At 34.0% G+C, this 14988-nt stretch overlaps 1 protein-coding gene across 2 annotated transcripts in view; it reads left to right on the plus strand.

Moving 5' to 3' along the window:
* LOC106471885 (arrestin domain-containing protein 17-like) overlaps nt 1–14988 on the plus strand; it is a 40051-nt gene that overhangs the window by 10866 nt on the left and 14197 nt on the right. For both annotated transcript variants that reach the window (XR_002613537.1, XM_013932514.2), the window contains exons 2-4: nt 8047–8175; nt 13885–14105; nt 14543–14725. Coding sequence is in view for 1 of the 2 variants with exons in the window: in XM_013932514.2 (XP_013787968.1) it covers nt 8047–8175; nt 13885–14105; nt 14543–14725 (533 nt within the window). In the remaining variant the exon portion in view is untranslated. The remainder of the gene's footprint in view (nt 1–8046; nt 8176–13884; nt 14106–14542; nt 14726–14988) is intronic.

A 14988-nucleotide genomic window follows, 5' to 3' on the forward strand; every position in this document is an offset into this window, starting at 1 on the left:
AGGAAGCTGGACCTAATTTGAAAACCCAATAGTCCTCGTCTCTCGCTAAATCGGAGTATCATCTCTCACTTAAATCCAATAGTCCTCGTCTCTCGCTAAATCGGAGTACCATCTCTCACTTGAAAACCTAATAGTCCTCGTCTCTCGTTAAATCAGAGTATCATCTGTAACGTGAAAACCCAATAGTCTTCGTCTCTCGCTAAATCAGAGTATCATCTGTAACGTGAAAACCCAATAGTCTTCGTCTCTCGCTAAATCGGATTAGCATCTCTCACTTGAAAATCCGATAATCCTCATCTCTCGTTGAACTAAGTCTTGAGTTTGAAACCCAATAGTCTTCGTCTCTTGCTGAATCAGAGTATCATTTCTCACTTGAAAAACCCGATAGTACTTATCTCTCACTGAATTAGGGTATCACCTTTCACTTGAAAACCTGATAATTCCAGTCTTTCGCTGAGTCAGAATATCATCTCTCACTTGAAAACCCGATAATCATTGTATCTCACTGATTGGAGAGTCATCTCTGACTTGAAAACACGACAGTCATCGTCTCTCACAGATTGGAATCTTTACTTCACACGAAAACACTGTAGTCCTCAATTTTCGTTGATACGCTGCTGTCATACCACAACAGCCCTCGTGTGTCACTCAGTGGAGTCTGAGCTTTATTTGAAAACCTGACAGTATTTGTCTCTCACTGAATGGAATTTCCTCTCTCACGAGTAAACTTGATAGTCTCTTACATTTTTCTACTTCCTCGCTTCGTAATCTTGTTCACATTTGGCGTTATTATGCATTATTGTAAGTTGCTTGGATCTGTGGGATAACCTATAAGAATATGAAAGCATGCTACATAAAAGTAAAGCAATGTCTTAGCTGTTTAACTATTACACATATATTAGTCAGAATTTATATTTGATTACTGTTTTCAGTAATCACACATGGGGTTTTGGAGAAAAACAAATATTATATATAAGTAGTGCATCTCCAGAGCAGATCAAATAAAAAAGTAAAAAAAGAAGAAAATTTACTTTATCTTCAAGTTAATATAACAGTAGTGTATCCAGAGAAGAATTTCATTGTTGCCCGGGAGCACCACCTCGCCGCCTTTTTTATATTTTTTATTTGACAACAGGATACAGTTTTTTTCTCATATAGAGGTCTCAGATTTTGAGATTTCCCGATCAAAGTTCCATTAAAATGCACTTTTTAAAGTTAATCTTTCTTTGAATAAATGAAGTTGGTGAATTTTTCTTTTACATTTCTTGTAATATTTCTTTCAGTACCCCCTCTGAAATCTCTACTTGATAACGCACCTTTAGCGTTTGTAAGCTCCAAAGCCAAGTAGATGTGACCATCTGATTTGGACCCACCCTTAGGTAATCCCGAATAAACCGCTTGTGTCAATATCACCAGTAATTATGCCTTCCACAATATTTAAAAAATATTTCGCTGATGCAATCTTTTTTATGTTCTGAAAATTCCTTCTTCGACAGACAATTGGAGAACAAAATTATTTCTGAATACAGTATTTTAATGAAAATAAAGTCTGTAAAAATCAGATGCATCTTAATACTTTTTTTATAAAAAAAAATCCTGCAAGCCGAGAGGTGTCAGGTTATTATGAATATTTTGTAAAATTTTTGGTTTTAAACTTATGATTCGTTGCTGTATCAGAATTTAAAGAATCTTCATGATATAAAATATATCAGATGAGGCAGATTTACTGCAGAATTAACTAAATGTTAATTAAGGATCAGTTGATGGTGTCTTTGTTTGTTTGTGATTAAGCCCGAAGCTAAACAATGGGCTATCTGTGCTCTGCCCACCACGGATATCGAAACCCGGTTTTTAGCGTTGTAAGTCCTCAGAAATGCCGCTGTGCCACTGGGAAGCTGATGGTGTCTCTCAATATTTTATAAATGCATGAATATGACAAATGAAAAGACATTATCAAAAATATAACTAAATCATTACCAAAAATAAGAATAAATTTATTTATTCATGTAACTTTGATTCTTGTGTTGAAAAAAGCAAAATATCCAAACTTTAATACTTTATGTTAACGTGTAATTAATAGTAATAAAGATCTGCAAGCTAGTCAGTGCTTCATTTCTTTTTAACATTTTAACAGTCTTTCAATAGTATAAAAACTCGTATTTATTTAATATTTTTATTATTAAGAAAAATTCGAAATGTAACTAATTTAGAAAGAATCCTGAACGTAAAAGGGTTGAACGGCTAAAAATAAATAGGACAAAGGTGAACAATCTGACACTGGATATTTCAGTTCAATTATGTAAACACATTTTACACAAAAAAGTGTGCCAAAAACACAGTAATTGTTATTCGTCTTTTATTTGAAAGAAACTGATAGATTATGATTTAGTTAGCGTGTGGCCCATTGGTTAGCGTGCCTGGACTTTGAATCCATGGATTCGTGGTTCACGACATATTGCTGCAAAAATATGCCCGGACTTGGGGCAGTGAATGTGTTGTAAGACTGACGATCAAACACAAATAGAGTACCCTAAGAGTTGGCGGTGGATGCTGTTGACTATCTACCTTTTTTCCAATCTGTTAGTTCACAAATAAAGGCAAAGAGACCTTGTGTAGTTTTGCTGGAAACTATGAAGCAAACAAAATAGGTTATTATTTAGCTTCATTATTGTTGTCTTGTTCCAAAATAACAGGGCAATAATTATTTTTATCATATGCTTGTGTTATTCGGGTTCACTGATTCCAGCAGAAAAGTTTCAAAGTATCTGCGAAACGCATATTTTGAAAGGTTTAAATAAAGACTGAATCAAACTCGAAAAGCAAAGGAAGAAACACAAATGAACGAATAAACAGTGAATATTCACAGTGAATATTTATTGGGAAGTATATTTCACTTACTGGCCAGTCCTCTATTTTTTTTCTTGTCCTTCAAATGACTGCTGAGATTGAAAATAAGTTTAATTGTTGTTGTTTTAAAACGTTCATTTAAAATTTTTCATTTGGATTTTGGATCGGGCTGTCGCGAATACAGCACACAAGCCACCAACTCGAGGATGTTTAGTGTGGAATAAAGAACTCGCACAGAAACAACTAATTACATATCAAATAACTTTATTCATACACTGTTAAACAGTTCATTTATATCGAAACTCTCAAAGTTGTCTAATAACACTACTTCTAAATCACTGAGTTCTTCATTTTGAAAGTCTAGGTGTTCATTAATGAGCCCTTATATTACATCCAATAAGAAAGATACAACATTAGTTAAGTTATCAATGAAGTTAACACAAGAAATTCTCTCGGTAATAATTTGTATAACTATTAACAATTCTTCCCGGACATCCTTAAGTAATCCCACATCAAGCATTTTGAAATCTACTATTTCTTTAGTACAGTTAATGTTCTTCACTTTTCCGTCTTTATACATTATTGAATCTTAAGTGAAACACTGTTAGACTAGATCAAAAATAGCAAACTTGCAAAGAGATTGTGCAGCGAACTTCTTGTAGATTCTGGATTACTACCATCTTCTTCTGGAGTTGGATCATGTCCTCTAAGCAACTTGGTAAGAGCAGAGAAGTCGATCAAGTTGGAGAAGCGCCGTTTAGAATCAGAAACACGGAATTATATATGCAATTTTTAGTGTTTTTTGGATTGTTCAAGAAGTTTAGCAGATATCCTTTTAAAAGTAATTATTTTAAGTCGTTTGATACAAGTGGGATCTTCCAGTAACAAGTGGACTATTCCATCAGACTGTAACCAAATTCCACTTTACTATTGGTCCTTACAGAATATATTTCTGTCCCTCATCTTATATCTTTGGTGAAATCATCCAAGACAATTAACTTAGGGCATATATAGACAATCTATGTAACTCCAGACTCTTCACTAGGAGTATCTCCCCCATTGTCCTTTGTTGCTGTTCTGTTAACTGCTTTTTTTTTAGTGACATTGGTTCATTTCGTCGTGCATTTTATCTAACTATTGGAGTTTTCTCAACATACCACGTCTGCAAGCTGTGAATTCTTACCCTCTGAGGTCACAACTGGAATGTTGCTTTTAGTTTACTCCCGTTATGGGCCGCAGGCTTGCATCTTTGATATCTGGTATTGCAGTTCACTATTTACTGCCCACGCCCTCTTATAACATTTTCGATCTGGTGCTTTCTCCATACTAAACGTTATAAAATAAAATTTCTTTTATTTAATCTTTTTTTTTCTGATGTAGATCGCAAGTGTTCTATGCGCTGTTGAAATCCCTAATTGTTAATCTTGATCGTTTAGGGGTAAATGTTGTATTTCTGATAATATGCTTTTTAATTCGTTAATTTCTGAATTCTATTATATTTTTTTTAATTGTGATTCTTCTTCAGTTAATAATTATTGTAAATCAGGAATCTCTAAGTTTAATGGGGCAGCAGTACACTTAGTTTACTTGTAGAACAGGAGGGTAAAGTTATTCCTTGCCCACGTGCTGAACAATTCCTAGCTAACTTTATATATCCACTCTCCCTTAATTTAGTTACTTTTGTCTGGTAATCAAATTGATACACATAGTTTTGGGGCATATTACCAATTAAGTTAGTTCACTTCTAACGTTAAATAGCCACGTTCCTTGTGTTTTAGTTTTAAAGACTTAAAATGGTTTAGGGTGTTACGTATTACAATTTCAAATGGTCTGAAACCGAGTTAACTGATGATTTAAATTTAGTAGTTTAATTGTATTTCGGATTTAGCAGTTAAGTAAAAGCCGATATAGTCAGTTTATGATATTTGCCAAAAAGATTAATACACACAGTTTTTCTTTTATACAAATATGTCTTAATATACAAACAATAATACACTTTACAATAACAGTTATTACAAATAGTTATTACAAACAATGATTTATATACAAAAGTTTCATAAACTTACAAGCAATATAAAGTCTTCTTTCTAATCTGGAACTTCTTCGATACCTTATCGAGGATTTACGATGAGCAAGTTAATTAAGAGTTGATTTAGGTACGATTTGCTTAACGGGAAGTTAGCTAGCTTTGCCCTTCGTTATTCACCAGCCACACACGCCGAAATTTCCTACCGGTGATGTTAGGCAATGTTTTCATAAAAGTACTAATGTCCAATGTGAATCCAGTGAAGTTGAATGATTTGTAATGTTCGAACTTTGTAAATGCTCCTGGTCAAATATCTGAAGTTTTCCGATTTATAAGCGTTACAAAAATCACAGTTATAGTTTCCAAAGTTTATAGCACACTGATTATAGCAAACTAATAATAGACACACTTTTTTTTTTGGCGCGTCGTATTGGTTACATTTACAGGCGTGTGGAGGCTTTCTAGAAATTTCAGTTTTACGCGACAATACTGACGCTAAGACAAATGTTTACGTACACACACATATTGTTGATTCTTACTCTCGAGCATCTTCTATAACTTTGGAAAATAAGCGGGAGTTTCGCAATACATATTTAACAGTATAGGCTATGTATTTTTCTAAATATAAATTTAATCTAAACAAACGTTGATATTAAAATAAATATATAATAACAAATTCGTTACAAGGAATACTCACTCTTTTATTTTATTTTTGGTATCACTTAGTTTCAAGTTACTATAGGTATCGAATATATCCCAGAATTAGGATCTCGTACCCTAATAGGTCCTTCTGCATATTTTAGTATATCTTTCTCTGTTAGCTCTAGATATGCGTGTTGATCATTAGAAACAGTTGTATATGGTTTTTCACTTTCTGTAGTAAATGCTAGTGAATTATTTAAGGCTAATGTGCAGTGTATCTCTTATTGCAACTGTTTTTACATCAGCCCATGTATAATACATGTACAAACTGTAAATGTGGGGGTAATCTTCTTTCGATGTCGTCTAGTATTTTTTCTAGTTTACTATGGGTGTAGAAAATAAGAGCTTAACTTCCTATCTGCAGCTACATACAATGTCTGTAATAATATAACTAACTCTATCCTACTACTTCCCACAGTAAAAGTTAACTGTTGTAGACTGGTTAGAGCCTTGGCAATTAAGACGAGCATTTCAGCTCCTGCCTTGTTCTAACCTAACATGTATTAATGCGTTAGTGATATCCACTAGTACTCAGGATAACTTTCTTATTTCCTGATCATGGAATTCCAATGTTTGATTCAAAGAATTCATAATAATCACCTGTTCGTCTATAAAGTGGATCATTTCCTTGGAAATTTGTCGTTGCTGGTCAACCTTTTTATTTAATTCTGTTAAGTCGTTCATGATTGCGGTGCCAAATAAGAATTTTAGGATACTTCCGCCTTCATTAATTCAACCACGTTTCTGTCGATTACGATCGGATATAGAAACGATATCTTTAATATCGTTTAGTTCTGATAATAGATCACCTATCTAATCGTGATATTGATTAACTAGTGTCTTGCAATTTTCAATTAGTCTTTTATCTAATATTCTTAAAATTTTTAAAAATATCTATTCTCTGATATGCCATATGATATGACGTCATATTTTCCGAACTTTCTGGATAAAAGATAACGCGAGTATCAACGTCAAATTATTTCTCGAATGCTACTACTTCTTCTTGTAAACGGATTAACATCTGAACATACTGCGGAAACGGTATGTCCTCAACAGTATTCATTTATCTCTGGATAATATAAAATTACCTTCAATAAATATCATACCCACCTTATTCTCTACTGGAGCGATACTTACATTTTGTCCTGTCACAATTCCTAACGTCAAAACCACAAGGATCCTGTTATACCTATGAATATGTCTACTACTAGTGCGAATAACAATATCATATTGCATTATTAAACATAAATTATATACAACAACATATAAATAATCTTACTCTCTTTATCCTAGTCATATCTCAGTTAGTCAATTACACTAACAGTTATGACAGATAACAGTTTGATTCTCTGTAGGCTTTTGCAAAATACAGGAAAAAAATTGTAACTTGTGGGCATAGTAGTAATCAAAGAAATATGAACTGAATTATCCACTTGGTTCAGCAAGGGAAACGTTATGTTTCGCATGTTTTTGTTTGGTACTGTTTTTTAATTTTCTAAACCTACGATCAGTTTTACATTTTGCCCCCGAAGAAGAAAGGTCCACCTTTCGAAAGCGCTCAGGTTATAGGGTTTTTATTTATTGCTACACTTTATGTTTTAAGCCTAAAATTCACGAGTGATTTTTGTGACAGAAGTTTTTACAAAAATCGAGTATTTGCAATAAAAAACATCGTTAACCTGCTAAAAGCGACCCGAGTTTTTCAGACGTACATATAATAGCCTGGTATATACATATATGTGCGTGTGTGCATGTGTGTGTGTGTATGAATTAGAAACTTGTCATTTTGCCAAAATGCACTTTTCTTTGAAATTACGTAATGACCCGTATTTAGTTAATGTGTAACTCTTAACCTTTACCCTTACTTACTTTATTTCGTTTTATTCTTGTTACAAGAAACGCCTTTCGACGTTTCTGAAAGCCAAAGCGACACTTTCTTGTTAAAATAATTTTTACCGTATTTTTGTGTTCATAGGGGGTGTAGATTAGAACTGTGACAAGACATTTAGAAATTACTAAACTTTGTCCTCTTACGCATGTGTAGATATGATCACAAGGTGGCGCTTTATAGAAATGAGAAAGTGAATTTAACTAAAAAGTTAAGCAATTTATAAATATAGTATAATCCCCCAAAGTTGTGACTTTAAATGCCTGTGATTTTTAATTTGAAGTGGACGAATTCAGAGGAATGCGGAAGAGAACATTTACAGTTCATGTGATCTAATCCCACATTTTAGGCCTAGGATATTATTTCTAAGTTTAATGAATTTGTTCGATCATATTCCTTTACCTCCATTGATTTTACCATACTTTATTTCCTTGTTATCACATATTATCTAAAGCTATGTTATATACATTAGGTTTTAAAGTAAAATGCTTTAATAGTATTTAAAAAATATTACGTTTTATCTTCGTCTACCATGTTGTTTATATATTTCAACCAGTTCATTCTCTTTCACCACATTCTCCAGGACTTTTTTTTCACATCTTGGGAGAAGGAGTTGTGCAATTGTCCAAGAGAGGGCGTTCGGACTTTAGCGATAAAGAAAATTACATAGATTTTCGTATGAGACTTTTGGGAGAAGGACAACCCAAATCAGGTGAGTCAAAATTGTGAAAATGTTTCTTATCAGTTTAAACTACAATTTGTTATTATATATCATGCAGTGTTTAATTTTTTCTTTTGTCAATTTGTCCAAACCACAATTTTAACAGTAATGAGCAAGGAAGAATGTTCTTTCAATGTGGACAGCGATGGTAGCAAATTGATACAGAACGTCTTAAATATATTCTTTCAAAACATTCAGCCTTCATTCTGAGTTTCGATTCTAACCATACAGCATGGAAACTGAAAGCTGTAAAAGAAAAAGATAGGGAACAGTTAAAAAGATAATGAGCAAATGGTCCAAGACATCATGAAAGAACCAGATAGGGACATCATCAAAGAACAAGATAGATAAAAAGGTAAAGAAGCGCTTAGCAAAGGGCCCAAAACATCTTGAAGGAACCAAATAGAAAAACAAATAAAGACATAGTGGATAAAAACCTGAAACATCATGAAAGAACCAGATAGGGACATCATCAAAGAACAAGATAGATAAAAAGGTAAAGAAGTGCTTAGCAAAGGGCCCAAAACATCTTGAAAGAACCAAGTAGGAAAACAAGTAAAGACATAGTGGATAAAAACCTGAAACATCATGAAAGAATTAAGAAAAGGCAAATGAAGAAATACTGATTCAAAAAGCTAAATATCGTCAAAGAACCCAAATGACAATGAAAGCCCGTAATAAAATATTAGTGAGCTGTTGCGATACCACTAGCGTTAATTATTATTACACTTTTTGAAAATTATATTTTAATCACTAGCCTGCTTTAAAGCACCAATGACAAAGAACTGAAAACTATCTGAAAGCTAAATTAATATTGATCAGAGTTCTGATTCATGCAGATAAAATGAAGCTCTTATCATCTGTTACCAATAAAATTGAATTTATTCAATAAAACGCAAACTTCATTTTATCTTGGTAAATAACAACCCTGTCCTACCTAAAAATGGTTCACTAATAGTAACAAAAAATGATTGGGAACTTTTAGTACATAACTCAACCTAGAGAAATGTAAGTTCGAACAGAACGTAATTAAGGACTCAATAATAGCTAACCAAAAACTGAGTATTTTTGATTAAACTTCTGTGAGTGGAAACAGAAAGTAATTACTTTAAGAAATTAATATTAGGCTGGTCAAGGCCTAGTATTTAGTGCGCCTGGATCGTGAATTCGATGGCATGGATTCGCTTCCGTTGCCGCACAAATGCGCGCCGCTCTCCACACTTTGAAGCCATGGGTGCGCTATAAGAGTAACAGTCAAATCTCACTATTCGGTTATATAAATCTACCCCCAAAGTTGGCGGTGGGGTATTGTTAACTAGGATATTTATCCTTTAAATTCTTACTTCAAAATTAGGAACGACTTGTGTATCTTTGCATAGAAATGTGTTTATTAATATTAGACAACAATAAGTGTTTCTATTGAAATGTTTACGAAATATTAGCCGGATAAATCTGCATAATTAGTCATAAAACAAATTGATCTACCGTTATGCTATGTACTAATAACGTAAGATTCAAACATATTAATCTTGAATGTTGTGTAAAAGTTTTAATATTTTATTTGTTTAACAGCTATCTCTATCATTGCATTTCCCCATAGTGAAAGTTGAAATACTCTACTAAGAAGCAGGGTTGTCTATATCCTTAGACCATACATTTATTATTACACATATAGGGCTAACATTGAGTTTTTTTTAAGTTATGAATTAAAATCCAGACCTGTGGTGAGAGAAATTAATCGGCTATTGGCTAACATTGAATAATAATAATATTATTATTATTGATTTTTCACTTTTGAGAAATATTGTATAGTTTTTCTTAGTACGTGGATTTGAGACTAACTTAAATCCTCTATGTTGATCAAACATATATGAGATATTATTGGATTTAATTTTAATTAATTCTTAAATCCTGTATATAGCGACTGGATCAATGCATCCTTATTATTATAAATTTTCATTTGCTGTCTATTCTACTAGTCAGTTCTAAATATATATAGAATCAGCGTCATTAAATTATAAGCTATCTTTTATTCCTGATCTAAACAGTTTGCTTTTTATTGGAAGTCTTGATAAATATTAAGTTAATTATTTATTCAATTATAGATGTTCGTTAAGCTTACTGTAAGTATTCTGATTATGCAATTAGCATCATGATATTCTTAAAAGAACCGTCAGGAAAACATTTGGAAAGTTTTAAACACTTTGATAAATTTCTTCACTGAAATGTTTCATGTTTTGTGTTAGTGCAAAGCTACAACCACAGGAAATCGAATCCCAGATTTTAGCGTTATAAATCCGTAAAGTTACCGCTGACCCACTGAGAGGGAGAGGGGGGGGGATACTGGAATGTTCAACACATATAGATCGCAAGAAGTAAACTACTATGTATGCTATGATACTTTGATTACCAAGACATCTAAAAGTGGAGATTGGTAAATGTGTATCGTAAATTATATAAGGACGTAAATACAGTGCAGATATGTACGAAATCTGTCAGTCAATTCTGGAAGATAGTCTATCAGTTCTGTTTAAAAATGGCCCGGCATGGCCAGGTGGTTAGAGCGCTCAACTCGCAATCTGAGGGTCGCGGGTTCGAATCCCCGTCACACCAAACGTGCTCACCCTTTCAGTCGTGAGGCCGTTATAATGTGACGGTCAATCCCATCATTCGTTGGTAAAAGAGTAGCCCAAGAGTTGGCGGTGGGTGGTGATGAATAGCTGCCTTCCCTCTAGTCTTACACCGCTAAATTAGGGAGGGCTAGCGCAGATAGCCCTCGTGTAGCCTTGCGCGAAATTTAAAACAAACAAACAAAAAAGCCACTAAAGTACAAAGAAGCTGCTTGGAGAGTCTTGAAAGCGTTTCATATTTCTAATACGTACAACTTTCACGCTTGCTGGAGCTATCCTATAGAACTAGACTTTATTCACCATTATCATACAGTCCGACAAAACTGTATATTTGAAAATTATTTACGTTTTTATCGTGATCTTTCTATTCTAATTTTAAAAAGGTTGTCCGATTATCAGGCATTCAGTTCAGAGCGGCCCTTGTTATTAAACAAAATAATGAATTGAAAACAATGTTGAATATTATAAGACCAGGGGAAAGGTTTATTATAATTTGAATACTTTAACACCTGAATAATGATTTAATGTCGAACCGTTCATGCTTCTTTCATAAAGGTGAAGTAATTGTCTTTTTTGAAGATTTGTGAATTCCGTACTTGGTTAAAGTTGTTTCGTTATATATCTGTTAGATCAAGAGCGTCTTGAATATATTCTTTCAAAACACTCGGTCTTCATTCTGGGTTTCGATTCTGGCAGCTCGACATAGAATCCGAAATGTTGTCAAAGAACCAGACAGGGTTGTCTGTTTGTTTTTGAATTTCACGCAAAGCCACTCGAGGGCTATTTCTGTTAGCCGTCTCTAGATAGGCTAGAGGGAAGGCATCTAGCCAGCACCACATACCGCCAACTCTTAGGCTACTTGCTCTTTTACCAACAAATAGTGGGATTGACCGTCATTATATAACGCCCCCTACGGCTGACAAGGCGAGCATGTTCGGTGACAGGGATTCGAAATTTGAGCACCACAACCAGATAGGGAAACGGGTAATAAAATAATGCGCAAAGGACCCGAAACATCATGAAAGAACCAGATAGGAACGTCACCAAAGTCGCCTTATCTTCAAAACGAGGAGAGTTTTGTAAATCCTGTATTTGGTTAAAAGTTATTTTATTATATTTCTGTTAGATCAAAAAGTTTATGGTATATAAACTCGAGGTTAAAAGAATAATTCATTTTACGTATTCAGAATAATTTAGATCTTCGTTTGAACATGACGTCGTTAATGGAAAATATTTGCACACAGAGTAATGGCAGAAATGCGTTGATAAGTAGGTCACGTTTTGTTTGCAATTCTTCAATAATCTCTTTAGTAAAAACCCGTTCATGTTCAGGCATATAGCATTTTATATTGGCTTAACTTTTATTGGAGTGGTACGTTGAATTTTCCATTCTATTGTTGTAATATGTTTATAAATGTTTTATGTCACTTAAAACTGCAAGTTCTACTAAAGGAGAGGGCGTCTTTATTCTAATAATTCACAGTAAGATGACGTACGATGTGTGAAAAGCTCAGGCGTGACTAGTCTCGTTCGCTTGTTTATTATTTTTTAAAGAGGTGTAAATTACAGAATGCTGGGTATCGCTGTGATTCTGAAAACCAGAGGTGTTCTTAAAATGACTAACTGCATTGTAATCGTTGTAATCAATTGTCAGGAGTATTTTAAACAATTCTGACTTAATCGACTAGTTTCAAATAAAAACTTGATTGTTTATAGTTTTTTTTTAAATTTCGCGCAAAGCTACACGAGGGCTAGCCGTTCCTAATTTAGCAGTGAAGGAAGGCAGCTAGTCATCACCACCCACCGCCAGCTCTTGGGCTACTCTTTTTAGCAACGAATATTGGGATTGACCGTCACTTATAATACCCTCACGGCTGAAGAGGTGAGCATGTTTGGTGTGACGGGGATTCAAACCCGCGACCCTCAGATTGCGAGTCGAGCGCCCTAACCACCTGGCCATGCCGGGCCTCCATCAAATAAGATAACTCGCGTTACCATAAAATAAATTAACACCAAATGTAAATATTTCTAAGGGTTATCCGTTAATAAAGTTAACCAAAAATTGTTGCAAAACAATCGGTGATCTGGTGTAGTTATTGTTTTTCACACTCTTATTTTTGTAATATTTCTATATGAAAGAAAGTTGAGTTTAAAAGTTAGTTTTAAAGATTCGTTGTTATATATATATATACATGTCTATGTGTGTGTGTTGTTATATATGTAAAAGCTGTACCTTTTACGTGATTCAGACAATGAAAATTTATTGTTAGTGAAATTTTAATATAGAACTCCGTATATAGGAGCTTGCAAGCCTGGTTTGAATGTTTACAACAAAATATTACAGACACTTTAAGCTGTAGGTGCGTAATAAGAGTAACAGTCAATCCATCATCGTGGATGGTGGGTGGTATTGGCTAGCCGTTCCCCCTCTGGTCAGTAGCTCACAGGTTAGGGAAAGCGACAGTGTTATTTATTATATAATGTTTAACTAAACACATTTTATCTGCGACATTTAGCTAATAAGATATATTCTTTTTCCCACATGCCTCCAGTGGCATAGCGCTATGTCTGCGGACTTACAACGCTAGAAACCGGGTTTCCATACCCATGGTGGGCAGAGCACAGATAGCCCATTGTGTTGCTTTGTGCTTAACTTCAAACAACAACAATCTTTTTCCCACATTTATTTTTAGAATTTAGAATTTCATTAAATATACGAATATCTGTCAACATAAAGACTATAAAAATTGTTCGAGTGAATAGGCTACGTGTTATTTGAGAAAAGCAAGCTTATTTTTGAAGCAGTTGTAGAGAAAAGGGAAACACAAACTTTGATATCACCAAGCATTGTAATGTTTAGTATGCAGGGATGAGCCAAGAAAAACATGGCTGCCGCATTCAATCTATTATTCTACGATGCTTAAAAATAACTGCTAAAGTTGAGTTATAGACTTATTATAGTAACTAATTGCCATTATCGAGTGTTTTACAGCTTGGGAGACTCCCAGTATCATTGAAAAGTGTTGTTAAACCTCGACTTACAAGTGTACTTTATATTTTGATTTTTTAGGTAACAATCGTGAGATTGTTTTGCCGCCAGGTGTTCAGTCCTTTCCATTTAAACTAGGACTTCCATTAGGATTACCTTCAACGTTTTTAGGAAAACATGGCTGGGTGCAGTACTATTGTAAAGTGGCACTTAAAGAATCTTCTGGCGTTGTTCACAAAAACCAACAAGTGTTCATCGTCATGAACCCCATAGATTTGAACTTGGAGCCTTCTCTTCTCATGGTAGGTGTCTCTTCCTTCAAAATAGAGAAACTATTACTGACATAAGACGTTTTTGAAGTGTGTCTTAACTTTTATGATTCGTCGAAATATTTAATGTAACTATACACATAATACACGCGCAATAACATAATTAAATGCCTTTTTATGTTTCTCAAGTCATAATTTTGAAATAATAATAATAATATAATTACAAGTGCTGTGCCTGACAATTTTAACTTCGAAAAGTTACTTTCGCCTGATCCTGTTCCTTGAATTTAAAAATTATACGAGCTTTTTCAACTGCTACGAGAAAAAATGGAACTACTTTTAATGCAAACAAAAGAAAACCTAGTTTTTAATTTCGTAGCTATCTTTTGTCTTGTATATATCTAGATGCATGTTCCAAGTTAGCAGTTTTTTTTTTTACTGCTTATCCTAATTATTATTCCATCTTACAGCAACCTTTCCACTGTGAAATTGAAGACACTCTCGGACTCAGCTGTTTCTCGTCCGGTCCTGTCACGTGTAGGGTTCGTTTAGACAGGGGAGGCTACGTACCGGGAGAAAGTATCTCAATCTTCGCCAACATAGAAAACAACAGTAAAGTTACAATAAGGAAGACAAAAGCAGTACTCACTGAGGTATGGGGAAGATTTTACATCATTTACTCTCGTTAGACACTAGTCTTGTATTATCTGCCAGGTATAACTGCTAGTTCCAGCGGCGTTTTCTGGAATCGTCTATCAGTTCTACAACAATGTACTCATACTTGACATTCAATAATGTTCACCATCCATGAGAAAAAGAATTTTATTGAATTTTAGTTTAAAAATGAGCCATCATCACAACATTACATCACACAGTAGATTTTATGAAGTATTTCCTGTAGATGCAATTATCAATG

This window comes from Limulus polyphemus, unplaced genomic scaffold (assembly GCF_000517525.1).
Source record: "Limulus polyphemus unplaced genomic scaffold, Limulus_polyphemus-2.1.2 Scaffold116, whole genome shotgun sequence".
NCBI classification, from domain to species: domain Eukaryota; kingdom Metazoa; phylum Arthropoda; class Merostomata; order Xiphosura; family Limulidae; genus Limulus; species Limulus polyphemus.